This window comes from Desmodus rotundus, chromosome 9 (assembly GCF_022682495.2).
Source record: "Desmodus rotundus isolate HL8 chromosome 9, HLdesRot8A.1, whole genome shotgun sequence".
Classification (NCBI taxonomy): Eukaryota; Metazoa; Chordata; class Mammalia; order Chiroptera; family Phyllostomidae; genus Desmodus; species Desmodus rotundus.
Window position 1 is genome coordinate 97,187,834 of NC_071395.1, and position 27,555 is coordinate 97,215,388.

Genomic DNA, 27,555 nt, shown 5'->3' on the forward strand with positions numbered 1-27,555 from the left:
AACTTTCTCAAGCCGGTCTCTGGTGCAATACTGTGCGGTTAGGTCTTTGAAAGGTGTTCCGTGAAGAAAGTAACACGTGGTCAAATAAATTTGGCAAACAGTGGATTAAGGCAAATTACTGCATTATTTTACTCTTAAGACCTGTCAGGGCCTTTCATAATTTTTAACACGCAATTGTGACTCTCTAGTAGGTGGGAAATACTCCGACCTGCTTCAAGCATTTGGTCGGAGAATGAATTTTTAATTGTGTTTGTTTGAACTCCCACTGGAATCACGTTCTAGAGAAGACCATCGGGGAAATGCTGGCAGAGAGACTGTAGCACAGGTAGTTTAAATTCTGGCTGGCTTGGAACCGAGAGCACTCTTTCTCTGTCTCACACTCATCCCCTCTCTCTCCCACTCCTGTGTCTCTGCTGTTGCTCAGACCATTATCATCCCTTGCCTGGGCCGTGGCAATGACCTGTCTATTGCTAGTCTTAGTCTCCTCCAGTCCGTGCTGCACACTGAATCAAGAGTAATCTTTCCAAAATTTACATTACATGCCCCTCCCTTATTTATAAATCTCTAAGAGCTCCATACTGCCTGTGGGCTGATTCCCCAACTCATGCACTCCTTTACACTAACCTCTACCCTCTCTCAACCCAGAGCCCCAACCACAGAACACCTAGCATTTCTGAGCCCTCAGGGAGGGTTTCCGTGGCTGGGTGGCAGATTGTTTGGGGCCATAGAGGCCCCAAACAATTAATATTCATAATGACAATGCGTGTAAAGACAATATGATTCCTTTGGAAAGTTCTTTCAGAGGATTAATAGCAAACAAAGGAGAAAAGCTATGGAATTCTCTCAAACATATTTCTGTAGCTCATGGGAGAAAAAGAACACATACACTTTTACACATCTATCTGGTATCTTCTCCTAGAGTTGCTTGGTTTTTAAAATTTTGAAATACCATTGGTCCTGACCTAGCACAGGAGTCACCTAATTAAAATACATAAGGTCTTCAGTGACCAAATATTGAGATTGGCAGGTTTTATTTCTAGTCGCATCAAAAATCCATCCTCCCTATCAAAGCCTGCATGCAAGTGGGTTTAGCTGAGCACATAGCACACGATTGAAATTAGAAGAAAATACAAAGCTATTATGCAAATGCTTGTTTTGACAACGTGCACCCCGGGAATAGAGTTCTTTTGGTGTGCCGCTCTCAGGACAATCTGCTGAATGGAAAAGTGTTCTGTCGACCAACTGCCAAACTGGGGAGCCTCTGATGCTTTGGCCGTAACTCAGCTACAGCCAAGCCCTTCCAGAAGATGAGTTTGAAATGAGAAAACGAACGAGTGTAAAGTTAAAATGCTGCCCTGTCCACAGTTGTGTATTTATGATTCTTAGTATGTCTGATTTCTCGTGTGCCATGCTTGCTCTCACTCTTAAGTCATTTCCTCCTCCATGCTTCTGTCTGGAGAGGCTAGGGCTCATGTCTGTTTTTTAGGCTCGAACAAATGGTGCCATTACCCCTGCAGAAATACCCTTGCTGAGCGTCCTCTCCCTTGTTGATATCCCCCAGCTTTTACCGAGGGCCAGTGTAAGAACCTGCTACTGAGAATGTCTGTAACGTCACCAATATTAATTTTTGTCCTCCATTACATAATTCATTATGATAGCTTATAAAGGCTAGAGGACTTAGCAACAAAAAATATTAATGTCTCCTTATAGAGCAACATACTTCCAACTATGAGCTAATGGGATGCTATAACCAATTGTTTCCCTTTTTGTTTTGACTGTAGAGGAACTCAGAGACAAATGCAAGGATAAAATTTAGGTACCATATTTGCCTAGGTTTTTGGTATATTCATTTCTATTTCCATCCCCACTATTTTCTTTTCTAATTTTTTCTTTTTTCTTACTTCCTTCTTTCCTTCCTTTTTTCCTTCCTTCCTTCCTTCCAACCTTGTCCCTCCCTCTCTTCCTTCTTCTCCCACTCCTCCATCTTTCCCCTCTCCCTTTTTCTCTTTCTTTTCTTTTAATTTCTTCCTTTTCTCCTCCCTCCCTTCCTCCCTCCCTCCCTCCTTCCCTTCCTTCCTTCCTTCCTTCTTTCCCACTCACCATCTCCCTCTATGTCTGTCTCTTTATCTCCCATTATATAATACATATGTATTTTTTTTTTTACTTGGATTCTGTCTTGAATGCCTTTGGAAAGCATATAGAGTATACATTATAAATAAAAAATATTGTTTATCGATCATTCAATACTTGAATGAACAATGAAGGTCTCAGAGGCCTATTTAATCTCATACTCCATATTTGCTATTTTTGTTTCTTTGGTCTATTAAAGAATGAAAAACTAAGGGAAAAGAAGGGGAAAGAAATTAAGAAAGGGAATGGGGAACTCTCCCGATCACTCAGACGTCAGCTAACCACAGAGGTATGCGCAGTTTCTGTCTTCCCTGCCTTCCAGCATTTATAAAACGGCAAACGTCAGGTTCTGAAGTAAACCCAGATCATCTAAGACTCTTCTTAAGTCCAAACACAACTGCACAAATCAAACCGAGATAAGAATTAAAAGGGTTTTTTTACCACTGAGGTCTTTCTGAGACTCATGCGGTCAGTTCTTGTTCTGAAATAGGCCTCATCAAACGAAGAGTGGCTCCCCTTCAGCTTCTCAGAGAGGTTCCTGTACAGGCGTTTGGCAGCATTGGGGGATGAGGGGGCACTGTGTTTTTTTGACTGAGAAAGATGTAAATTCTGCATTTGTTGGGTCATTTTCACACAACAGTTCCTAAAAGGAGGAAAGTAGGATATATTATCATTTACACAGCATAATTATAATTCGACACAATTTGATCATCTCCAGTAACCATCTGGAATCCTAATAAAATATTATAACGGGAAGGGAGCTTAGAAGTCATCAGATCCGGCCTTTTCATGTTATAGATGAGAAAGCTGAAACTCAGGGAGAGGAAGCAGCTTGTTTATGGCCACATAGCTAATTAGTGGAAGAAATGAAATGACCACCTACATTTACTATATAAACATCTACATCCAAATACATGTATGACATGGGCCGCTGAGGACTGAGAGTCTTTTTGTCTCAGTCTCACTGGGAGGAAGCATCTCAATTCTATAACCAAGGGAATCTGTCTGGTTCCTCTTGGATATTTGTAGTTGCTGTCTTTCTACTTACCTCCTTCTAGATGCTGCTCTCTGTTGGGTGCGTAAGAGAATGTGGTTACTCCTGCAGATCCCCCTTCTATCTAGGTGTTAAATTGTGCCTCACAATTTTTTGAGATTTGGTGAACCAGCTCAGTTCCCAGAGGTTTCAGGGACTTAGACCCACAGGCCCAACCTTGCTGACGCCAGATGCTCCAGATAGCGTCCTCTGGGGCACTCACTGCTGGTGTTTTCCTGGCAGGACTTGACTGCTGTTCCGCACCTCTGTACACAAGTCCCAAAGTCATACCTGGTGTCAGTGTCCAGACACGAGCCATGCCATCTCAAAAGCCGCTTACCATTCTGTTGGCGACGACTATTGAAATACCAGTACTACCGAGGCTGTGGCTGCTGGCATGCACGGTTGTATCGGATGAACAAATGCATGAGTGGCACAACTGGCCACCACAGTTATGTGTAAGGTGTCTCCACCCCTGCATCAGCCTCTGGGCACTGGGCCCAGGTCTCTCTAGCACGCTGCTGCCATACTACCACCTCCCCTCAAATCTCCAGCGAAGTCTTCCATTTGTAATGCTGCCACTACTACTTAGCCACGACCCTGAGGTCATCTCCAGCCCTTGAATTTTTATAGCCTTATGGACCTCATGATATAATAGCACAGAGAACCTCTTTTATTGACCAAACTCTTCACAGGACTGACTTCAGTGATTCCCTAATTCCTAAGGCATAAAATCTGAATTCTTTAGTCTCACATACAGTGCTTACCTTCCCAGCCTCATCTTCTACTGTATGTCTGCATTTTTTCATTCAGTCTTTCTGAATGACCTCCTTAGGGTTTCCTAAATAGTTCAACCTTTTTCCTGCTTCTGGGTCTTTGCAGGTGCTGCTTTGTGTGTATTGGAATTCCACCTGTGTCCTTGTCACCTGAGAAACCTCGGCTGACCCGTAAAGTCTACGCTCAAGTGGTCTCCACCATCCTCAGGCAAAATTAGGTGATTCTTTACTTGTTCAGTAGTACATGTATACTTCTTGCAATACGTATTTTATTGTATTGCAACTGTTTTTTGGCTTCCTGTCTCCCAGCTAGTCTATATGCATCTCAAGAACAAGGATTGCCAAATATTAATTTTTACAGCCCCAGCACCTAAAAAATGCCTTCCTTAGGGTGAAAGATATACAACACAGATTTGAATATGAATTACTACTCTTCTACTTTGTGATGTTGGGCAAGTTACATAACATGTCTGAATCTCATTTTTCTCATTATAAAGTAAGAATAATAATAACATCTACAATATTACAGTTGTGAGGATTTGGTGAGATAATGTGAAGAGCTTAAAGTATAGGATAGCTCATGGCAGCTGTCACTTTTCTTATGGAAGACACTCATACCTTAGAATAAGTTAATGCACATATGAGACTCTGTTACATATAATATATGAAGGGGCTACCCAGAAAGCTGATTTTCTCCTCATGTCTCTGAATTGGGTTCCGTGTCTACTAACACCAACTAACCTCGGTTAACTTAGGTTTTCACAAATGGAGATCTATCTTCATTACATTGTTGAATGTCTTCAGGCACATGTTAAGCAAGCAATTTTCTCCAACACAAAAAGACTTTCTCATGCCTTCTAAGGTGGTCAGACCTGTTCAGAATTAGTCATGTCCTTTAAGCCCTACCCAGTCTTACCTAGACAGTCATATTTAAATTGGGAGGGTGATGTAAAGGACTGTCTGTAGTGTGCAGGGAGGTGTAGAGGGGCTTTCATGAATCTTTAATAATCTTTTACACAAGAGCAGAAATGGAAAGAGTAGGTATTTGACATATTTTTCTTTCCTTCTACAAATCCTTTATTTCTGATCTAACAGCAACTGCAGTGATTCCTCTGTATCTTTTTAGTCCCACAAAAATTTCAGATTGATACGCAAGCTGGCCGACATGGGGGTTGCCTTAAACTCTTTGTTTCTGCCTTCTGCCTGCAGCCTTTTCCGTCAGAAGCAATGCCCCAGTTAGTGCCATCTGTCTTGTCTGCATCATTATCATTCCCCAAATAACTCTACATTCTTTCGTATCTGCCCCAGTGCCCAGGAGTCCAGTGAATAAATTCCTGTCGATTGATCAGGTTCTGGTTACTTGCCCTACAAGTGATGACACCTACCTACCCACTGGCTCCTTTTGTCTTGCTCCTGTCCCATCTGTTCTCTTCAGTCAAAACACATCGGCTTTCTCTGTCTCTTTGACTTCCTTAGCATACTTCCCAGCTGTCCCTTCCTTCCAGGCTATCCTTCAGCATAGCTATTCCTCCAGATTTCATCCATCATTATATATTTTTCCCTTCCTCTATATTTATAATTTTATCTGATTGGAAATACTAAGAAAGACCACTTTCCATTATCTGTTCTCATAAACATGCATGCCTCTTCCAACTAACTGTATTCTTAAATTTTTACCCTTGTGGAAAAGGACAAGCATTTGAGAAGCAGTGTAGCTGTGTCTCTGGTATGGCCCAATCTTGAATCATGATATTGCTACCTATAATATATGTTACTCTTGACAGTCACGTAAAAATTTAAATTTTCCGAGTTTGTTTAATTGTATATAAAAAGAGTTCTTACACAGTTGTGAAGATTAAATGAATTGACAACCAAAAGGTATGTATCCTGTTTGAGTAGCACAGTAACCACTCAATAAATAGCAACAATTATTAAGGTTACCTTAAATCTTCTACCCAACCAGGGACACCAGAATACACTGCAACAATTTAAATAGCTTTCTTGTTTGTTTTAAAACCTTGTTTTGATATCTGAGTTTATGTATTTATTATGATATTTAGTTTTTATTTTGATAGAAAATATGTAAGTGTAGATATTTTAATAATGTGTTTTCAGGAACATAGTAAAACAGGAAAGCAAGTAGAACTTCAAACTACTTAAGAGAGGAGTAAAGATAAAAATTGAAAACTAAAGAAGAAACAAAATAAGAAAACATACTAAGTACACATGTAAAGTGAAGTAGTAGGGCCAAGATTAAATATATCTGTGAGAACAATACCTTCAAATGGCTTCCTTTTCCTAATAAAAGACAGAAATATCCAACTGAGATTTTTAAAAAGCCATTTACAGGTTGTACACCTAAGTAAACATTTCACAGAAAGATTATAAAAAGAAAAATAGCATGACAGTGGGAATGACAAAGTAAGGCCTCTACAAATTCTCCATACCAGCAATGAGAACACTAGAAAAAAACCTCAGAATTAACTTTTTCAGAACCCTAGAAATTAACCCAAGGTTTGCAGCAAATCAGGAAGTGTCTATTCAAGAAGGGTGGAGGAATTCAGTAAGAACAGTGAGCTTAATGGCATCTTTAACTTGCTTAATCCCCATCTGCCCAGCTCTCTGGTAGCCTCGAAGACCATCGGTCAGCACTCATGGTAAGGCGGCGACGATGACAACTGCAGCAACGAAACCGCAGTCTGGTGGCCACTGGTGGTGCAGAGTGGCGATGGCACGTCTTCACAGCCACATTTTGCTAGAATTGTCATTATTTGACTTGTTTGGTGGTTCCCTGGAAGGCCCCACTCACAAGGCTTTTCTTTATTTGATCTGACTTGGAGCTGACCAAGTGCAAACAACCTTTTCCTCTGGGGCATTTGTCAGACACAAACATCAGCAACTGTTTAACAGCACAGCTGCCTGCGGTGGTTATAAGAGTGGGGCAAACAGTAGACTCACCAAAACGCTTAAAGGAAAAGCTAGGTAATGCAATGCACACAAAGACTTTGAAAATCTCTGACACATTCCTGGGGCTCTCTAAGACCACATGCATGCCTAAGGCTGGGAGTATTCTTATGAAATACCTGAAAAGTCCTAAGATCTCATCTCTGTCTGACTTTGAGGCTCTGTGCAAGCAGGAAGTGAAGGCTAAGGCAGAGCTTCAAAAACCTGATGAGACTGAAGGTGTGCCCCCAAATGCACACAGAGCCCCTCTGAGAAGACTGGGAGACTTAGTGGTTCCAGGCACTCAAGGATGTTTTTGTTCAATCATCAGCTGACCACTAAGCTAACCAAGAAGAGTCTTAGTTGCCATATGTAACAATACACGCAGACTTTATAGATTTAATTATGAAAAGTATTAAACAGTAAACCCTGTGGAAGGGGGTTGCCACATTGTCATGTAAGATGTCTCGTTTTCATCAACAGCTAGAACAACAACAACAAAGTGAGACACAAGAAGAAACAAAATTATCTCCAATTCACGGGAAATAAAGCATAAGCATTGCCCCCGAAGAAGTCCAAATACTGGATTTATTAGACAAAGACTTTAAATTTGATATCTTAAATATTTTCAAGGGACTAAAGGAAACCATGTCTAAAGAAATAAAGGAAATGATGAGAATAATGTCTCACCAAACAGAGAATATCAGTAAAGAGGTAAATTTTATAAAACAAAGCCAAAACCAAATAGAAATTTTAGAGAATAACTTAAGGAAAAAATTCACTAGAAGGGCTCAGCAGCAGAAGGAAAGATTTTCAAATTGGAAAATAGGTCCAGTTTTAGGAGCAAAAAGAAAAATGAAGTAAAATGAACAGAGCCTCAGAGATACGTGGAACACCATCAAGTATATCAACATAACACATAATAGAAGTCCAAGGAGGAGAAGGAGGAGGGGGAGAAAGAATATTTAAAGAAATAATGGCCCCAAACTTCCCAAAATTGATGAAAAACAACCTGCACATCCAAGAATCTCAATAAACTCAAAGAATATCAATAAATTCACCCAAAATGATAAATTAAAAGAGATTCACACTTAGATGTGTCATAATTAAACTGCCAACAGCTACATACAAAGACAAAATCTTGAAAACAACAAGTGAGAAATAACACATTCATAAAAAGAATCCTCAAATAAGTGTACAGCATATTTTTTAGCAGAAAACCACAGAAGCCAGAGGATATGAATGACATATTCAAAATGCTGAAAGAAAATTATTGTCAGATAAGAATTTCTCTGTCCAGCAAAACTACCCTTCGGAAATGAAGGGCAAATTAAGACATTCACAGATAAAAACTGGGAGAATTTGATAGCAGACCTTGCCCCCAAGAAATATTAAAGGGAGTCCTTCAGGTGGAAACGAAGGGTACTAGACAGTGACTCAAATCTGCATGAAAGAAAGAGCATTGGAGAGGGAATTACGTCGGTTAGTAGAAGAGGTAGTATAGTTCTGAGATAGTGCAAGGCTTTCCATAACTCCTCTCCTTTCTGAGTTAAGACAGATTTAAAATGAAAATGCCATTAAGAAAACAAAACCACTTCAAATAGCATGGCATTAAAATGATGATACTTAGGAGTAAATTTAACAAAAGAAATGTGAAACTTATTAACCTTTCCTCAGTTACTTTGTTTGAATGTGGCGTGTGATTCTTGCTGGGAACTTTGTTAATACCTCATGTAATCATATAGCACCCATAAGAGTGTCTTGAAAATGATAGACATCTCTACATCTTTGCATCTTTACATCTCTCTACATCTTTGCATTGAATTGACTGGGAAAAAAAGAGACTCAAATGTGGAATGAAGTACCTGACGGTTGAGAGGTCCTGGAGCACCGTCAGGGAAACTGTTCATGTTGCATTGAGTCTGTGATATCACTCTTCAGAGCGCATTCCTTGTTAGTCAGTTTGACCGAAAAACTCAACAGGTTGAGGTCTGTACTGACATTTTCTTCTCTTCTTCAACCTCAAGATAATCATGGTGGTTTTAAGGCCAGTATTAGAAGCAGGGACTTCGATATCAGGCTGATGTGATTTTGGGTTTTGGCTTTTACCCTGATTAACTGGATGACATTGGACAAACTATTTAGCTTCCCTCAGGTCCACTTTCTTCACCATTAACAGTGGTCCTCATCTCAATTATAGTAGTCATGTCTAAAAAGGATATTAGAATTTTAAATGAGATAATATATCGATCGTTGCAGTGGTGGTAGAAGCTCCTAGTCTTATAGGAGAGTCTGTTGGAGAGGACCAGTGGGATCCTAGAACGTGCACAAGCCCACCCACTGGGGAATCAGTTCCTGAAATGGCGCAATCCACTCGTGAGAAGTGAGGAATGTGACAAAGTTGGGCAAGAGCCAAGCAAGCTAGCAAGCGACATTGTTCCCTCTTTGACCCCTCCTCCACATACAGTGCCACAAGGCAGTGAGGTGAGTTACCCCCAACCACCTGCGAATACCTAAGGCTCCGCCCTTTACATGTAACAGGTGTATGAGACAAAGAAATATGGCCCAAACGAAAGAACAGACCAAAACTCCAGAGAAAGAGCTAAGTGATGAGGAGATGGACAACCTATCAGGTGCAGAGTTCAAAACACTGGTGATTGGGATGCTCACAGAAGTGACTGAGGACAGCCTCAACACAAAGGAAGACATGAAGGCTACTCGAAGTGAGATAAAGAAAAATACACAATGAACTAGAAGTCTTGTCTCGCTCACCGTTGTTCCTCCCGGCTTATCTGCATGCAAGTGTGGGAAATCCCGTCTGCCAGCCACCTCTTGGCCTGCCCAGGTCTGCCAGCCACCACCTTGCCTCACGTCCTCTCTTCCCCTCCTACCAGTCTGGGTGAATGTTTCTTCTTTAACTCCTTGGTTGTCGGACTTCCATACAGTTTGATTTTCTGGCAGTTCTGGTTGTTTTTTGTTTTTAAATTGCTTGTTATCATTAAAAGTGAAGGGAAGGAAACTGGGATTCAAATCAATGATTTGGAACAAAAGGAATAAATAAACATCCAATTGGAACAGAATGAAGAAGCAAGAATTCAAAAAAATGAGGAGAGACTGGGGAACCTCTGGGACAACTTTAAACATTCCAACATCCGAATCATAGGGGTGCCAGAAGGAGAAGAGGAAGACCAAGAAATTTAAAACTTATTTCAACAAATAATGAAGGAAAACTTCCCCAATCTGGAGAAGGAAATAGACTTCCAGGAAGTCCAGGAAGCTCAGAGTCCCAAAGAAGTTGCACCCAAGAAGGCACATCATAATTACATTACCCAAGATTAAAGAGAGATTAAGGAGAGAATCTTAAAAGCAGCAAGAGAAAATGATACAGTTACCTACAAAAGAGTTTCCATTAGACTATCAGCTGATTTCTCAAAAGAAACCTTGCAGGCAAGAAGGGACTGGAAAGAAGTATTTGAAGTCCTGAAAGGCAAGGACCTACATCCAAGATTACTCTGTCCATCAAAGCTATCATTTAGAATGGAAGGGCAGATAAAGGGCTTCCCAGATAAGGTAAAGTTAAAGGAGTTCATCATCACCAAGCCCTTATTACACGAAATGTTAAAGGGACTTACCTAAGAAAAATAAGATAAAAAATATGAACAGTAAAATGACAACAAATTCACAATTATCAACAACTGAACCTAAAAAACAAAAAACCTAAGCAAACAACTAGAAAAGGAACAGAATCACAGAAATGGAGATTACATGGAGGGTTATCAGTGGGGAGGCGGAGGGGTGAATGGAGGAAAAAGGTACAGGGAATGAGAAGCATAAATAGTAGGCGTAAAATAATGGGGTGTGTGTGTATGTGGTAAGAATATTATAGGAAATGGAGAAGCCAAAAAACTTAAAGGCACAACCGATGGACATGAAGTAAGGGCGTGGAATGCTGGAGGTTGGTGGGGGGGTGCAGAGTGGAGTGGGGGATAAATGGGAGAAAAAAATGGGACAACTGTAATAGCATAATCAATACAATATACTTAAAGATAAAAATAAAAGCAATGATAGAATTACAAAAATACATACAACAAGAATAATATGTCATGATAAGGAAGGTTCACTCCAGGAAAGCAAGGTTAGCTTAGTATTCAGCCACCCATCAGTGTAATTCACATTAACACAATAAAGGAAAAAAACATGGTCATCTTAATATATGCAGAAAAAGCAGCATTGAACAATGTTTGACACCTAATTATGATTTAGAAAAAACTTTCAGAAATGAAGAGGATTTCCTCAGTCTGATCAAGAGAATCTATAAAAATTTATAACCAACATTATATTTATGATTAAAGACCCAGTGCTTCATTACAGGATCAGATTCAAGACCAAAATGCTTCCTTCTACCTTTTCTATTGTACTGGGCATCCAAGCCAGTGAAATAAGGCAAGCAAAATAAAGGAGTATAGATTGGAAAGAAAAAAGCAAGACAGTCTTCATTTCCAGATGACATGAAAGTTTCGTAGAATAATCAAATAAATCCACTTAGGAATAAATACAACAAAATATATGCACACCATGTACACTTAAAACTATGAGACATTAATGAGTGAACTTAAGGAAGACCTAAACACATAGAGATATACCTTGTTCATGCGTTAGGTCAGAAGAATTGGTATTGTTAATGTGTCTTCCAGATTGGGCTCTAGACCCGATGCAATTCCAATACAAATTTTAGCAGGATTTTTTGAGATTGACAGGTGATTCTGAAGTTTTTATAAAAATGGAATGGTCTAAATATTTTAGCCAAAATGACTTTGAAACGCAAGAACAAAGTTGGAAGACTTACACTACCTAATTTCAAGAACTGCCGTAAAGATGTAGGAATCAAGACGTGTGATATATTGGTGCAAAGATTGCTATACATGCAGGTGAATGAGACAGAAAAAAGAGCCCAGAGGTGGCCTGCACATATGTAATCAATTGATTTTTGACAGAGGTGTGAAGGTATTCAATAGGGAAAAGGAATTTTTTTTTCAACAAATAGTGCTGGAACAATGGGAAATCTATATACAACCTCCCCCAGCCTCTACTTTTACATCGTATAAAAAATTAATTTGAAATGAAATAACTGCAAAGCTAAAACTATAAAATGTAGAAAAAATAGAGTATCTTTGTGAACTTGAATGAGTTCTCCGAGGAGGCACAAAAAGCATAAACCATCAAATAAATCGCTCAGTTGGACATTATGAAAATTGAAACCTTTTGTTCTCTGACATGCTACCACCTGGTCTCAGCGACACTGTTGGAGGGCCCGTGAGCACACCGAGAGCCCAGCTGTGAGGAAGGAGTGACAGTGGCCTGCAGAATCCAGGTCTAAAATGGCCAGGGTAACAACTGTGCAGAGTGGAGCCTCCTCAGTTCCCCGGCTTCAGCTGTTCTCTCAAGTGCAGTAGAGAGCAAGCCTCGACTGCCGCCATCATCCTTTCTCCTAACACCCCAGCCTTCTCAAGTGAAGGGTGGCTTCTGCCATGGCTTCCATCGCGATTGCTGGGACAGTCGCTACAGCACCTCCCCTTCACTCACGGCCACCCCGAGGGCTGCCTGATATGATCTGGAAATGGGAAAAGCTGGGCCAAGGAGAGACAGGAGACTGGAAGCAGACAGCAGGTAATTTCCTCTTCATTCCGCTTCCCTGGACTGTTTGGAGGGCTTCTTGGAAACAGTCACATACAAAAACCCAGACGGGTTTTGTTGCGAAGCCTTGCTACTTCCATTTCCACCTAGAGTTGTTTTCCCTGCTTGCTTGACTCATTCCCCTCTTTCCATCCTCTTGATGCCCCGAGGTTGTGTCTCCCAGCACCCAGTAGAACCTTTACAGTTGGCTTTGCCTCAGGCTTTGTTTTCACAGGCTTGGACAAAATGTAATAAAACCCTTTGAGAAAATCAGTACTATTATTGTATTCTCATTTTACAAACAAGAAACAGGCCCAGGGAAATGAGGTGATTTGTCCAAGATCCTAGAGCTGGTAAATGGGAGGAGGCGGGATTTGAACTCTGACTTTGAAGCCCATGCTCTTAGCAACTCTGCTGTTATTCTGCCCGAGGGAGCTTGGCCTGGCTGCCTGTCATCTTCCCCTTTCTAGACCTCGATTCTAAAGGCAAGATCTTGCCTCATAATGTGGTGCGGCCCGTCCAGAGTCTGTTTCATAGGAGACTGCTTGTGGGACTTTCTCATCACTCTGTTTGTACTGTGGAAAAAGAGCCGAGCCCATTTGGACGAGGAGCAGCTGCTAGACAAAGCATACAGACATGGGAGCTCTAGTCATTTTTGACAGCTGGGTAGACAGATACATTCAGTGAAGGCAACATTTCTGACTGGGACAAGATTGCTCTCCAGGCTGTGACGTGAACCAGGGACCTTCAGACTTCGACCTGCCTGTCGCTAGACAGAAAAGAAAACGTGGCCCCCCTTCCTGTTCCCACTGGCTGTTAACATGACAAGTAGGTCTTTGGTTGCTAAAGGGTGGCGGATTCTATTACACTGATGATATGTAACTAGGCGGGGGGAGGGCATCCTTTCCAGTGCCCGTGCATTTTTTAAAAATAACATATTCAGTTATTCAGTGATCAGTTTTGAAAAGTCATCTGTAACTTCACAGCAAGAAGACGACTGATATTTTGAACTTTGAAGGCATGTTCATGAGGAAGAAGGTAGAAAGACAATCAATACTGATTTCACAGTTCAACAAACCCTTATGGATGGCCTGCTTTGTAACTTAGGTATCCAGCGATAGACCCTGGGGACTCAAAGGTTAGTGAGATAGCGTTCCTCAGACTGTCTTGGTTTGCCTGGGTCTGAAGAGCTTCCCAGGATGCAGGACTTTGCTACAACTCGGGCAGTCCTCAGCAAATTGAAACAAATTGATTACCCTACCTTGCTCCAAGGAACTCATTGGCTAAAAAGGAAAACAGCTATTCAAGTGTAGCTATGAAATAGTGTGATATGTAAAATTATGGAATAATAGTAATAGCTTTTACTTATATGGCACTCTCTGTGGGCCAAGAACTATTTAGAATAAAACCTATATCTGTATCAATTCACTGAATCCCGTTACAGCCCTGGGAAGGAAGAACTACTGGTGTCCTCATGTTACCTAGTCAGAAAGTGAGGCCCTCCTGGAGGCCAGATCTGGGACTCAAACCCAGGAAACAGGGGTCTAGGTCTGCAAGCTTAACTTCTGAACACTGCTCTCAGATGCCTAAGGCAGAGAAGTAGCCTGGAGGGATGAGTGATAACTTCATTTATGACAGAAGTGGTCATGGGAGAAGGGGTGTGGGGAAATGGGTTAGCGAATGTGGTCCCTGAGTAGGATTTTGCACAGTGAGTGAGGAATCAACTAGCGGGAAAGACAGAAAAGGGCAGCCAGGTACAATTTCTTAGGTTAGGGCACGGAGATGTCAGATGCTGCTCTGTTGCTGGTGGGTCCCTGCCCACATGGTTCATTTTGTCTACCATTCCAGGACCCTGGGAAAGGAGCCTGGAGAGGTATCAGGGCCAGGCCATCGGGGGCTTCGTATGCCTTGATGGATACAGGCTTCCACCAGTTTACAAAATGGAAGCACCAGAGAACTTTAAGGAAAATCCAAGCTCCTTATTCTCAGAGAATTACTCTAATAGCATTGCGAAGGTGATTTGAAGGGGAGGTGGGTATGGTGGAGCCAGTGACAGGGCGCAACCAAGTGTGAAGCTCTTGAAAAAGTCCCTGTGGTTCCAACTATGGCATAAGACAATGGGGATAGAGAGGGCTGAACAGATTTAAAAAATAAACGAAGTAAAAAGGACCAGACTTTGTGAGTGATCATATGGGGCAGAGGTGTGGCTTATCAGGAATCAGGAAATCCGAGGATAACTTCTGTGAGCTTTGCTTGGTTGACAGGTGCATGATGCTCCACCAATAATTGAAGGGAAGGAAAAAGGGAATTCAGGAGGAAGAGTGGAGTAGGGGGGAGAGAGAGCGTCCAGCTTTCCCTACCGTGACTCTCAAGGGCCTATAGGAAGTCCGGATGCTATTGTCTAACCCAAGCATTCCTGAAACAGAAGGAAATAGCTCGTCCTAAAGGCTACTTTGTTTCCTGATTAAGAGTGAAATAATAATTACGAGGGCAGTTCTTGAAGAAACGTATGAAATAAATTGAAAGCAATAGAATTAATATAATACTAATGCGACATCCTTTGGGTTTTCCAAGATGGAAAACATTTTAATATATTTATATATGGTAAGGCATCAGCAACTTAATTATTCTTTCTTCTAAGAGTATTTGTACTTTATAAAAGACAGCAATACTTAACTGAATCCCTGATGAAAGAATTTCAGGTGCTTTAATCTTAGAGATGGGACAATGTTTTTTTTAAGCAAATGAGCCCTCTAGAACTCCTCAAATTAGAGCACATCTGTATCTGCTAATTCCATGTACATGGGTATGGGGGTAATTTGAACAACACAAAGTAGTCATGAATTCCATACATGAGTTCTGCTCATTCTTGAACTAACTGCCCCCAGATAGTTGCATGTTTGTCTGTTTCAAAACATTTAAGATTTCCATATCTTGGCCCAGGAGGATAGAAAATCAGTTACTACCGATCAGTACTGAAAAGTTATTTACACGACCCGTTTATATTTTCCAGCTCTGTCCCCCACTCTGATCCCTCAAGTGTGGTCATGCTCCCTTCAGAGTGCTGCGTGTCCCCACATACACGTGTGTCTGCGGGTTTCTGACATGTGGTCTCTGGATTGACGCGTGTGAACAATGGTCTCGATTACCTGTTGGGCCCTTTTACAAGATGTATCTCGTGGACATATTAGTTGAGCTTAGCATGTCTCCTTTGAAACAATTAGGAATGGGAGGGATGGAGGAATGGGGATGGGAGTGTGTAAGGCAATTTCCCAAAGACAGAGGCTTAGTCTGGGAAGCAGCAAAAGTGCGCTGCTATGCTGACATCTCTAACCACTAGGGAACCCTGTCTCCTTCCTGTCCCGCTGTCAACTCCTGGGAGAATGACCCTGCTCTTTTGATTGAGTGGTCTGGGGATACTTTCTACTAGGCAAGAACGTCACCCATCTCTCAGATGTTCCAACTTTGGTTTTCATTTAAAAAACCAAAGAGAGAAGCATGCTGCTCACTGTTCCAACATCATCCATCTTTGTCAGCACCCAAGGCCACAACTTCACCCGAATGGTCAGGGACACACTGCAGATGGAGTACACCAAAGACATGACACTATGCACGACATGGATGTGGACTCTGAGCCCGCCGGGGATGGACTAACGCTGCCACAAAGTCTTGCAGTAACCAGGCAAACAAAACCAAGGTGGCATGGTGGTGGTGGCAGCAAAAGCAGCAGCTTGCTCCCTTCACTTTCCCCTTCTATGGAGGTGGGCTTCCGTCTGGTTTAGGAAAGGAAGAAATCAAATGAGAATGGGGACTTGGGGGCCCAACATAGGAAACAACAGCCTTGATTACCAGTGGTACCTCTAGCATCCCTGGCTGGGCTAGTGACCAGCACGGCAATAGGACACTTAGAACATCCCCCTTGCAACCTCGTGCACACTAGCAGCCATGGAATAAAGAAAGGATTTAAGGAACATGGGTACAAAAGTGGCAGTGGATTGAGCAGGGGCTTGCAAGCAGCATGCCCACTGTGTCCCTTGGCAGGTATCCTCAACATCACAGCCATGTCATTTATGGGCACATCGACCCAGGTTGGACAGAAGGCTGCCTTCTACTCTGCATGGCCAAGCTACAAACTGGGTTAAAGGCAGCAATATATCTGAGTTTGTATTCAGGATTATCAGCATGATGGGATCCATCCTTACCTGATCCAACAGGTATTTTGTAGGTACCCGGGAACCAGATTAGAACAATCTTACACGACAAAAGAATCACTGCTTTTTCATAGCTAATACTAATCAGTTATGCAAGCACATAATGTCCTGAAGCTTGCTGCAAACAAGAAGCTCAGTGATCAGAAACAGGGCTTCCCCTCCCCCACCCTGCCTCCCCACAGGGGCGTGTGTGGTGCTGTGGACCCAAGACTGTGTGTGTGCTTATATGCATTCCCCACGGACCCCCTGCAGCTAAGTTTGGAAGATGCAGGATTTTTAATATTATTTAAACTACAGCAACACATGCACACTTGAAAAATAATCAAGTGACTAAGAAAGCCCCGCATTCACGTGAAGAAAGACAAGGACAAATCTGACTTACCAGTTTCGGCTGTTCGAGGCAGCAGAGGAACAGGTTGTCGGTAATTGTCCAGTGCTTTCATTCAATAAATCACATTGGCTTTGCTTTCGCCTGTGGCTCAGCCTCTGCGCAAAGCAAGCGAACCTCCTTCCTATTCTGTGTAAGGAATAAAATGCGAACAGGATCACTAGAGGCAAGAGCTGAAGTCCATGATCACTAAGCTACTCGTAACACAAAATAAAAGAGCAAATGATGTACAGGGAGAGAAGGGGAGAGGGAGACAGCTGGGCTCAGGAACTAAATGTATTTTGGGAGTGCAGCCCCGGGAAGGCGTGATTTCCCGGGCTCTCGTGCATGTAGTAAAAGGATGCCATGCCTTCAGCCTGCCTTTAGCCTATTGTATCTGTGAGGTCCATTAGAAACAGAATGCAGGGACAAGGAGCCTCCCGGCAGACAAGACTGAGTCGGAACCCGCTGTCACACTCACAGAGGAGGAGAGGGGCAGCAAGGCAGCCAGCTAGCTTTGCACCACATCAACCGCAGGAAACAAACACCGCCTGGCATCCAAGAGCCCACCCAGCAGTCTGTGACTACAAATGACCTACAGCTGTCTGGGGCCACTCACCACCCCCTTACTCCCACAGCTGCCTGGGACTAGAAGCATACAGGTGGCAGCTGCACTCTCACCTCAGGGCACCTGTGCAGTCCTTGACAGGCTCCCAGCAGGAGCAAGGGACACCTTAAGAAAGCTCCCAGTCCAGTGGGGCCACTCAACCAGCGCTCTGCTTTCTGTCCGAGCAGGTTCTGCAGACCCAGGACTTGGCACTCCGAGGCTCTGTCTCAGGAGGAAAATTCCAGCACCTCCTCCATGTGAGCCTCATTTGGGGGCACCTGGCCCCTTTCATGGGGCTATGCTTTACAGGACTAAAACACACAGAATGGATTTCCTAGAAAGCCGCTTGTGTAGGCATTTTTCGTGTTTCCCTCTGACATAAAAGGGCAATTGCCCTTCACAGGCTGCTTGTTGTGTTAGGGAGACGTTGCTGATGGAGCGCACAAATGAATACAGCCCTAGCAACAGCTCTAAGAATATTTCTAAAGCTTTATTCAGATCGTCTTTCTCTGCCAAATGAAAGCTTAGCTGCTGGGACGACTTCAGAAATAATTTTGGACCCTTCGACTAGGCACTACACCTGGAGCTGAATCAACTCCCCAATTTTGAATGACTCTAGCAAATCAGGAGAAAGTCTCTTGGTTGTAAACATGAGGGTGGAGTGTTCATCTTTGTCCTGGTAATTAATTAGAATCCTGGGAATGGCATCCTGTATTCCTGAAAATCTTGCCCCTTTGTAGAGGCAGCCCCTCACCTGGCAGCTCACTGGTTCCCGACAGGTGTGGTGCTGGAGGTGGGGTCCGAGGCAAGGCCCAGGGACTCATAAAACCTGGACTCAGAGGAGGAGCTCCGTTCAGCTTTTCACAATTGTCTTTTTCTTTCTTCGAAGGGCAAAACTTCTCTATGCAATATTTATTTTTTTTTTCCTCTCTCTTTCTCTCCTTGGACTCATTTGTCCAGGGAAGCTTTGCTACAAGTAATCTAATTTGGGAATATTCATGCCCTTGAGGTTCAGAAGACTATGTTTTTCATCAAGAATTAAGGAGGAGTCAGGCTACACTTAGCTTTAGCCTAAATGATTGCCAGGTAAAACTTTATCCTTATCTGCAGAAAAACTTAGACTTTAATGCAGATTTACTCAAACGCCACCTGCTGGGTTAAGCCAGGTGACTTAGTAACTTTTCTAAGATTCAGGGCTGCGTCACACAATCAATATGCAAACCTAAGGGGTTGCTTCCCATAATAGGGGCATTGCTTCTTGGGGGAAAGGCTCAGGTCTGACTCATTTCATAACCCCTCATCCCATGCAAAGCATATCCACTCATTCACCCATTCATCCATCAATCCACTCTCCAACAGGCATTTATTAGGCACTTACTAGGTTAGATATACTGGGCCAGATACTTTAATGTTACCAAAAGCCTATTGGTGAGATACAACCTCTTTGACATACTTTAGCAAAATTCTTCACAATCTGGCTCCATGTACCTCTTGCCTAATTTCGTGCCACCTTCTTACCTACCGTCCATGCTCTTTTTGAATGCCTCTCAGTTCCTTGGGCATGCCATACCCTCATGACTCTGGAATTCTACATATGAGATTCTTCTGCCTGAATGCCCAGTCCCTTTTGTCTGACTAACTCGTGGGTAGCCTTGGAGCAGGGGTGTCAAGCTCATTTTCACCAGGGGTCACATCAGCCTCGCGGTTGCCTTCAAAGGGACAAAAGTAATTTTAGGACTGCATAAGTGTAACTACTCCTTAACTAGGGGAAAGGAGTTCGGCGCTGCTGCCGGGTAGAAACAAGGTGCTGGGCCGGATAAAACAAGAAGGAGGGCTGGATTCAGCCTGCAGGCCTTGTGTCTGCCACCTGTGCCTTGGAGTCTTGGCTTCAACATCACCTCTTGGGGATGTCTTTCTAGTCTTTGGGCTGCGAGGCTCCCTGCTTTGTGGTCCCGGAGCGCCTTGGACCCTTCCGTCACGGCTTTGCTGCGCTCACTTGTTTAACATCAGTCATCCGCGTTATAGTGTAAGAATTTACGTGCAACGTCTCTTCCTCAGCTGCTCTATTCCCAGTGCCTCGCAGAGTTCCTGGCACATAGAAGGCGTTCAATAAATACTTAATGAATGTTTTATTGAAGTGCTTAGCGTGTATTTATTGAATAAATGAGTAAACCATCTCAAAGACTAAATGAGGTCTGAGAATTGAAAGGAACCTTGAAGTTCACTTAGTACATCTGATTTTTCTCGCCAAGTGGCCATCCATTGAAGGCTTGCTTATCTGATTATTCCTTCTTGATGAGCCACAGTGATTACACACTTCTGGTCCCCTCCTCCCAACACTTCGACAGTGTATTCTTGCTTTTTGTTCTCCAGCTGCTTCCTGGAGTTTGTCTCATCTCTATAAACTGATATCCTCCATAATTCCTAGCATAAGCCTGCTATTATCTGATGCTTGATTCATTCAACAGCAAACATTTGAACAGGGAGTTAAATGACCTGAGCAAATCTTGCTTTAGGAAGATTACTCTGGTATTAGGGGAAAGGTGGGTTGGATCGGCCAGACCTACACAGGACTCTCAATAATGACCACAGCACAGAGACAGGATTTAACAACAGCCTTGCCTTTTCTTCCCCTCCGCTCCTCCCCCAGTGCCCCGCCCTCCATATCGTAACACTAGCGATCTTGTTGGGAACACTGAGAGTGTTCCGCACTTGCGCTCCACCCAATTCCACCCCCACACTTAGTTCACGTGCTTGGGTTATTCATGAACACGTCTCACCGATTAAAGCTCTTTGGAAGAGAAGGACTGCATTTTAATTATTTTGCATCTTCCTCCTCCTGCCCTTACAGTTTGTATCTTGCAGGTAGTAAGTGCTCAGTAAATATTAAGAAAGAAAAAGCACCTACTATATGCAAGCATTTGATGAAGCACAGTGGTGAGGAGGGGGCACAAAGATGAACCAGGCATCTTTTCAAAAAAGAGCTGTTTAGTGAAAGAGGTGCAGCTTATTATGATACAGGGCAGGATTAAATAAGGTGCCATAAAAAAGTACGAGCAACATGCTGAGGGAGGACAAAATAATTATTTCTTCCTTCTGGGACGGTCAGGAAAGATTCACATGGCTGGTTGCATTTGAACTGGATGTGGAGGAAGGAAGACCTCTAGGGGTTGAAGAGAAGAGGATGGAGTCACTGCAGAGAGTTCTTGGAACATTTGGCAAATGGTGATGGGGCATCTACCGGGATTTAGATTCCAAAAGTAGGCAAGGATTAGCCTGGGGAGTGTGGAATATTAGATTAAAGAGTTTGGACTTTATCCTGCAGGTGACAGGGACTTTAGCAGGAGAATGTCAGCGGAGCTGATTAAGATCCCTCTGGCCTAGCCACTGTGGACCGTGGACCGAAGCAGGGAGAACCTGGAAGCAGGACGACGACCCTGATGGGGAGGGCCTGTGAAGTGTGAATTAGGAGATGAACAAGGGAGGGAGGTAGTCAGTGGTACAGGTGAGCGAGCAGGGGAGGAAATGAGAGCGAGTGAGAAAGAAGCTGACTTGTAAAATTTGAACCTGCATGATGGCAGGTGATGGTGTCACTCGTCGACCCCAGCACACAGACACAGAGGCAGTTCGGGCGTTCACGTCATGCTCTACGCGCCTTTTGAAGACAGAGAAAAGAGCAGGAGACTGAGGCCTTGGAGACATAAGAATGTGCCTAATCATGTTGGAAGAAGCCATTTAGTAGCCGCCAGCGGTCATTCCAGGTGTGACAGATGAACCCCCTCAGGCGGCGTGCAGGGCAGCTTGCAGGGGAATGGGCGCAGTGTCCTTGGAAAGGGGACTCCTGGGTGAGACGTGAGGTTTGCAGTTTCTCCTCAGAGTCGTTTAGCTCAGTGGAAAGAACCCCAGTTTGCCGTGGAGGGGGGCGGTTTGAGCGAGTCCTCAAGTGGCTCCTCCCCAGCTGGGTGATCTTGGGCAAGTTACTTTCTCTCACGAGGCCTCAGTTCTCCCACTTCTAAAACGAAGGATTCGGGCTAAATTCAAAGGTTCCTTTTATTTTACTGTACCCCGATCTGTGAAGTGCGACATTTAGAATTTCAGAATAGTCACGAAATTAGGCCAAAGCCCACCAACGTGAGAAGCTACTAATGTTCACTCTCTCCTGCAAAATCATGCCTGTATTTTGAGCCTGTCCATATATCATTGCAAATGTGTGTCTGCCCTGTGGTTAGTTCCATGTGGTTTGTTTGTAAGACATAAATTTAAATTGATCACTTTTTGATGACCATTTTCTAACAATTTTTCACTCTTTTTTTTTTTCCCAGCAAATTTTTTTTTAGAGGCACCTTTTCATTGGAGCCTCAAAATTAAATTATGGGAAGAAAGCGGCAGTCCCTTACTGTGGTCAGCGGCGTCTGGCCAGCCTACTTCCGCTCGCTAATCTCCTGACCTTCCTTAGGGTGCGGCTGCTCAATACCCGCTCCGATTCTTTTTTCAAAAATAAAATGTGCTACTTATCGAAAGCTGCTAAAAAGGAGACAAAAAAATAGGAAAAGAAAACTAACACCCCAGGGTGTATCTGAACATGCTTATTATGTGCGAAGTTGTTAGTAATGAATGTGGAACTCTTCCTCCTCCTCCCTCTCCGTTTCTAAGCCCTAAAGAGAAAAAGCAAAAGGGGTGGGGGACGGCGTTGGCTATTCAATCCAAAGGCAGAGCTTTTCAAAAGGTGCAGACTGTTCGTAGGCATGGCATTTCTTGATTATTTTGTTTAAAGCACCAGTTGACCTTTCAAACTAAAAGTAAAGGTCCCAAAATAACCTGAGAAACTCTCTTTTGGGTTGTTTTTTTTTTTTTTTTCCCCCTTCTCTCAGTCTTGGAGACTGGACTCAGGACACTCAAAAAGACTCTTCAGAAAGATAGGGTTTGCATGACTTCCAGTCTGAGTCGATGACAGAGTGTTTATCCGAATGAATCATGTGAGATTTTCCAGTGTTGCATTTTTGAGAAATGGAATTCTCTTAAGGAGGTTACAAACACCCCACTGACGGCTTTCCAAGAACGGCCTCACACCGCCTCTCAGCAGCCTCTCGCCGGGCTGCAGCACCGATGTGATAATCAGGGTCCCCGTTTCTGAAAAGTCTTCTTGTTCTGCCTGCCACCTTCCTTTCAGTCGTCATGAGAGTTCCCCAGCTATGAATCCCCTATTGTCTGGGTGAGCCCGGGGTCCCCCACACCATGCCGAGGAAGGAATGTGAACCTCCTAGGTCTGGCTCTAAGTCTCAACCTTATCCAGCAGGTCACAAAGCCCCATTTATCCACAGCGCCGAAGTTTTATCATAATTCTTTATCTGCTCAGCCCCACATATCCTCTGGGGCAGTCAGGAGACATTTGGTAATGAAGCCCATTTATCCTCATTTTCTCAATTGGCACACTTAAAGTTCTAATATTTATGTTCACACCGTCCTAATGTGGGGTGTCAAAGCGACTGTACGAGACAAGTAGTATTGCTGAGGGGTAACTGAACAGCAATGACCAGCGCAGAACAGTTCCCCAGAGTCCAATAGTGATGTGCAGTGGGGAACAGCTCACCAGTCCGACAGTGCTGTGGTTTGTCACATTACCGCCAGTCCTCACGTCACAGATAGGTACTTTTAATAGCATTGTGGAAAAATAGTAACAAATGTTGCTGCTGCTTAAACACCTCCTGCGTGTCGAGCAGCAACATCGCTCACCCCTCACACCCCACAGAGAGGGTTATCCACCTTCTGTCGCCGAGGGAACTAAGGTGCAGAGAGATTCATTAACTTGTTGTAGGTGCCCTGAAGGGCTGAGCTGGGACTCGAACCCAGATCTCTTGTCTGCACAGCTCATGGCATTTGTAGATCGCTCCTTTGCCTGTTACCAGAAATACAGTTTGTGAGTTGTTAAAATTGGTATAACATTTATTTTTCATTACAAACATAGGAAGAACTAGGAACTTAGGGCTGTTAAAATGTTTCGGCCAACACAGTAATGAGATCTCTGATAAGCATTAGCACAATGTCAGGTCCAAGTAGGAATTTGTGGCATATACTTCACCTATCAATAGGTGGCAGTATTCACCTAAATCTCTCCAAGAGGAATTAGCACAGGTCACTTCTTACAGCCACCCCAAGGCCATCTGCATTCTTTGGTGTGCTGGAGTTTCCCGTGAAGAATAATAGCTTTCAGAATACATGGGTGGCTAACTTGATCTTGACCGTGCCTCTGTGTAGCGAGAATGGGACCGAGCGAGGGGGTCGTGGGGCAGGATGATGAGCCATCACAGAGATGTCGGAGCCCTCTGCATCTGCGGCACCCCTTTTGGCCGTTTTCCCAGGGAGGTCTCTGGTTTGCAGCTCAAAGCCCAAGCAGACCTTCGCATCTTCACTTTAAGGAAGTTCGTCAGAATTCTTAAATAACTGCAACAGGAGATTGCGCGTGTCCTGGGATTTGAGAATTCATAGGTGCGCGATTGAGAGAAAGGGCTTACTCAGATCAGGGCAGACCGCATGGCTTCAGCAGAGTGTCAGACCCTGTGTGCACACAGCCGTCAAACCGCGGTAACCTGCACCTTCCCGCTTCACAGGAAGCACGGCAGCTGAAGGCCATGCGGTAAGCAAGCATCCAGTTCACAAGTCAGAGTGCTCCTCTGGTGAATCACAACACCGAGGGTGAATGACTGCTGAATGTTGGGCAGACTCTTCCTTCTCTTCCTCCGTATTCTCTTCCTCCTCCTCTTTATTTGTAAAGGAAATTTTAATATAAAAAATATCTGTAGTCAAACATGTTAGCCCAGAATCTGTCTCTGTTTTCTAGTTGCCAATAAGAAAGAGTCTGTCTAGTAAGATCTGCTTTTATACGATCAGGAAAACAGATGCAGTGGGAGAGAAAAGGATAAACTGAGAGATTCTGAGACCTATCTTAATGTCGACCTCCCTTTTCACTTGGGATGCTTGGTACTTGGAACTGATGCTTTCCACTGATGACCGAGAAGCACGCAGAGTCGGGTGAGGCAGGGAGTCCTGCTTCTAAGAACTAAGCAGTGGACTCAGGTGAGATCCTTAGGAGACTAGATTCTCTCACGAGAATTCACATTGGCTGGTGGGTGAAGGAGGCTGGCTTCGGAGATTGCGTATTAACAGTCTGTCTTATGCTCCCAGACAGGAAGAGTGTCTTCTCTCCCTCTAGTGTTTGTAACTATGTCAGTGCTCTCAGCCCGGCCTGGCTTCCGTAGAGTTGCTCAGGGCTCTACTCTCCTTGCTGCGCTGAGATGGTGGGAGGGCAGGGCTCAGGTCTCACTCGCCTTTGACTTTGCCTCACAGCTCAGGGACCAGGGTCTTCGCATGGTGGATGATGTTCGATACATACACACTTTAAATTAGTGTAACTATTTACTTGTCATACGTATGGGAATTAAAGAGAACTCAGCGGAATGTATCTGTTTCTTTTGTTTCCAGGTTTAAAGAACACTTGCAGCTCGGATGTCGGGCACTACACATGTGTCGCACTTCTTGTTTCTCATCTAGTTCTCCCATTTCAGGACAGCGTTGCCAAAGTCCACCCCTCCCCTGGAACCGTTAATTAACTATTTTATACGCTTGGAAAGGCCAGCTTATTTTGTGGAATGCCTTGGCCATATGAAGGTTAAATGCAGAGGCAGGCAAAAACGCCGTTCCAAGGGACATTAAGTGACCCACGTCTAGAGTGTCACTGCAATTACTAATGTTTCCTGCCTTTGTGGTTTGGAGACCCAACCTGCGCCCAAAAGTCAAGCACTACAATGCTGTTTCCTAATGGTAGCTGTCATTGTTTCCCATATTAGGGCAAAGCTAAGCACAAGGGGGGACGTTCATCTTCAAAAGCTTACAAAGTCACATTCAACCCGCTAGGCATATCAGGAGAGACTGCCGTGCTCGGGATGTGAGTTCCCCAGCGGAATGTCACAGGACTAATGACGTCAACAGCAGCAGTGCAAATGTAGATCGTCTAATTATGTGTTGACTGTACTGGCCACTCAGGGACACACCAGGAAGGAAACTTGTCACACTGTTTACCATGCTCTCAGTCCCGTCCTCAGCCTTGGTGATACACCGGGTACCCGGAGAAGCACATGGAAAACAAGAGTAACAATGCACCAGAAAGGGCCGCCTCTTATTCCTGGCATGGCTGGAGTCCCTCCCCTGCTGCGGCTCAAGTCTGTCATCTTAGAAAAAAAAGTGACCGTGACAAGCAGGGGGCGTTTAGATTCTGGTCCTCCAAACAAACATCTCACAATGGGCTTCCTTGGCCTTTGATGACTTCCAAATAAGCAGCCATTCAGCAAGAAAGCTGTAGCTCCATGGGTGGGATTTACACCTTTCCTGAGTCAAAGACAAGGCGCTCTGAGTCGATCCTTTCTGCCAGAAGGGTCTGAGCAGGTGACGTAGTCTCTGTTGACATCAACTGGAATCTTCTCAAAATTCTACCGGCTTTAAAAGAAAAAGCACTCTTAGCTTTCTCTCCTGTTAACGGAGGGCGTCAAACTAGTTCTTGAAGGCCACTTCTGGCTCTGACACGTGCCATCAGAAGGCTGGTAGAGCACTGAGCTCAGACAAGGGTGTATCTGCCACTAAGACAAAATGCCTTATTTCTCCCCACCTGCTTGGCTTACTTTGGAAATGTCTGATACTGCAGAACCAATCTGTGCGACCTTTCTTTCCCTAGAGTGCCCTGAAATCTGCTTTAAACGTGTGCTGTTTATCAGGGATGTTTGCTTTGAAAGAAAAAAAAAAATAACGTAGACATGCCTCACTCACTAATAGACTCCAGCATCTATTTGAGTTTTCTTTGGATAAAGCCAACAAGATGTTTCTGTTGGTGGGACTGGTGCTTTTTACACACTTAGCGTATTGCTCGGAGGGAGTGCTGCTCTCCAATTACCCGAGTAGCCCCGCTGGGTGGGCAGTGAGTGATTTGCATGAGTGACCTGGGTGGTTTTGGTGAACAGTCAAGCCGTGGAGAAAATTCTCCTCCTTCCGTCCTCATTTACCTTTTTGTCTGGAGCGCCAGCCCAGTTGAATTTTCATAGTCTTTGAGGAAGATTTCTGTTTGGAGTTTGAGTGCAGGTATAAGCTAAGTTTTAGGCCCCAAGACCAAATTTCAGGAAGGGTTCTGTTATCATCGGTTAACCGATAAACACATACATCTCTAAAGAGGTCTTCCTTCTTTGTCAGGTTTTCTTTTTCCACTCACATGGCAGCTCAAGAATTCCTTAGACGGCATTTGTGTGGCTGGCTCGGGATCTGGGTCTGGTTTCCTGCCAAATTGCTCCCCTTCCCACCCCCATGAGAAATACCTCCCCAATTTGACCAATGGTTCATCTCCATAACATCCCGTCTTAGGACAGAAGCGAGAATTCCTTGTAATGAATCAGTGAGAATTCAGTACACTCAGGCAGAGGGCGGGCGAGGAAGCTACTTGTGTTTGCACATTCAAACCCAATAGCGGAGACCAGTAGCCGTGTGACAGGACCCGTAAAGGCCGTCTCCACTGCCACTTAAACACTAACCTGTAAATGCCACTTTACCCATTAGAACTACCCTCGACTGAAAGTAAACACTTCTTCCCCTTCCTCCTAAAAGTGCCAGATCAAGTTTGCCATACAAATGTCAGGGGCGTCTGACCTTCAGCGCCCATCAGCGCAAGGCATTTAATGAATCGGAGAAGAAAGAAAAACGGAGAGAGAAAACGAAAGTTAAAGAAGTTGTAATACTGCTCAAGGAGCCTTTAAAGGCCCATCCTGTTGAATCCGAGC

At 43.8% G+C, this 27,555-nt stretch overlaps 1 protein-coding gene across 1 annotated transcript in view; it reads right to left on the bottom strand.

Annotated features, from left to right (window-relative positions):
- Nucleotides 1-27,555, bottom strand: part of ANKFN1 (ankyrin repeat and fibronectin type III domain containing 1) — a 297,585-nt gene that overhangs the window by 125,296 nt on the left and 144,734 nt on the right. Inside the window, exons 3-4 of the mRNA XM_024573255.3 lie at nt 17,149-17,283; nt 2,572-2,773 (exon numbers count right to left, since the gene is read on the bottom strand). Coding sequence (XP_024429023.2) covers nt 2,572-2,757 — 186 coding nt within the window. The 5' untranslated portion in view covers nt 2,758-2,773; nt 17,149-17,283. The remainder of the gene's footprint in view (nt 1-2,571; nt 2,774-17,148; nt 17,284-27,555) is intronic.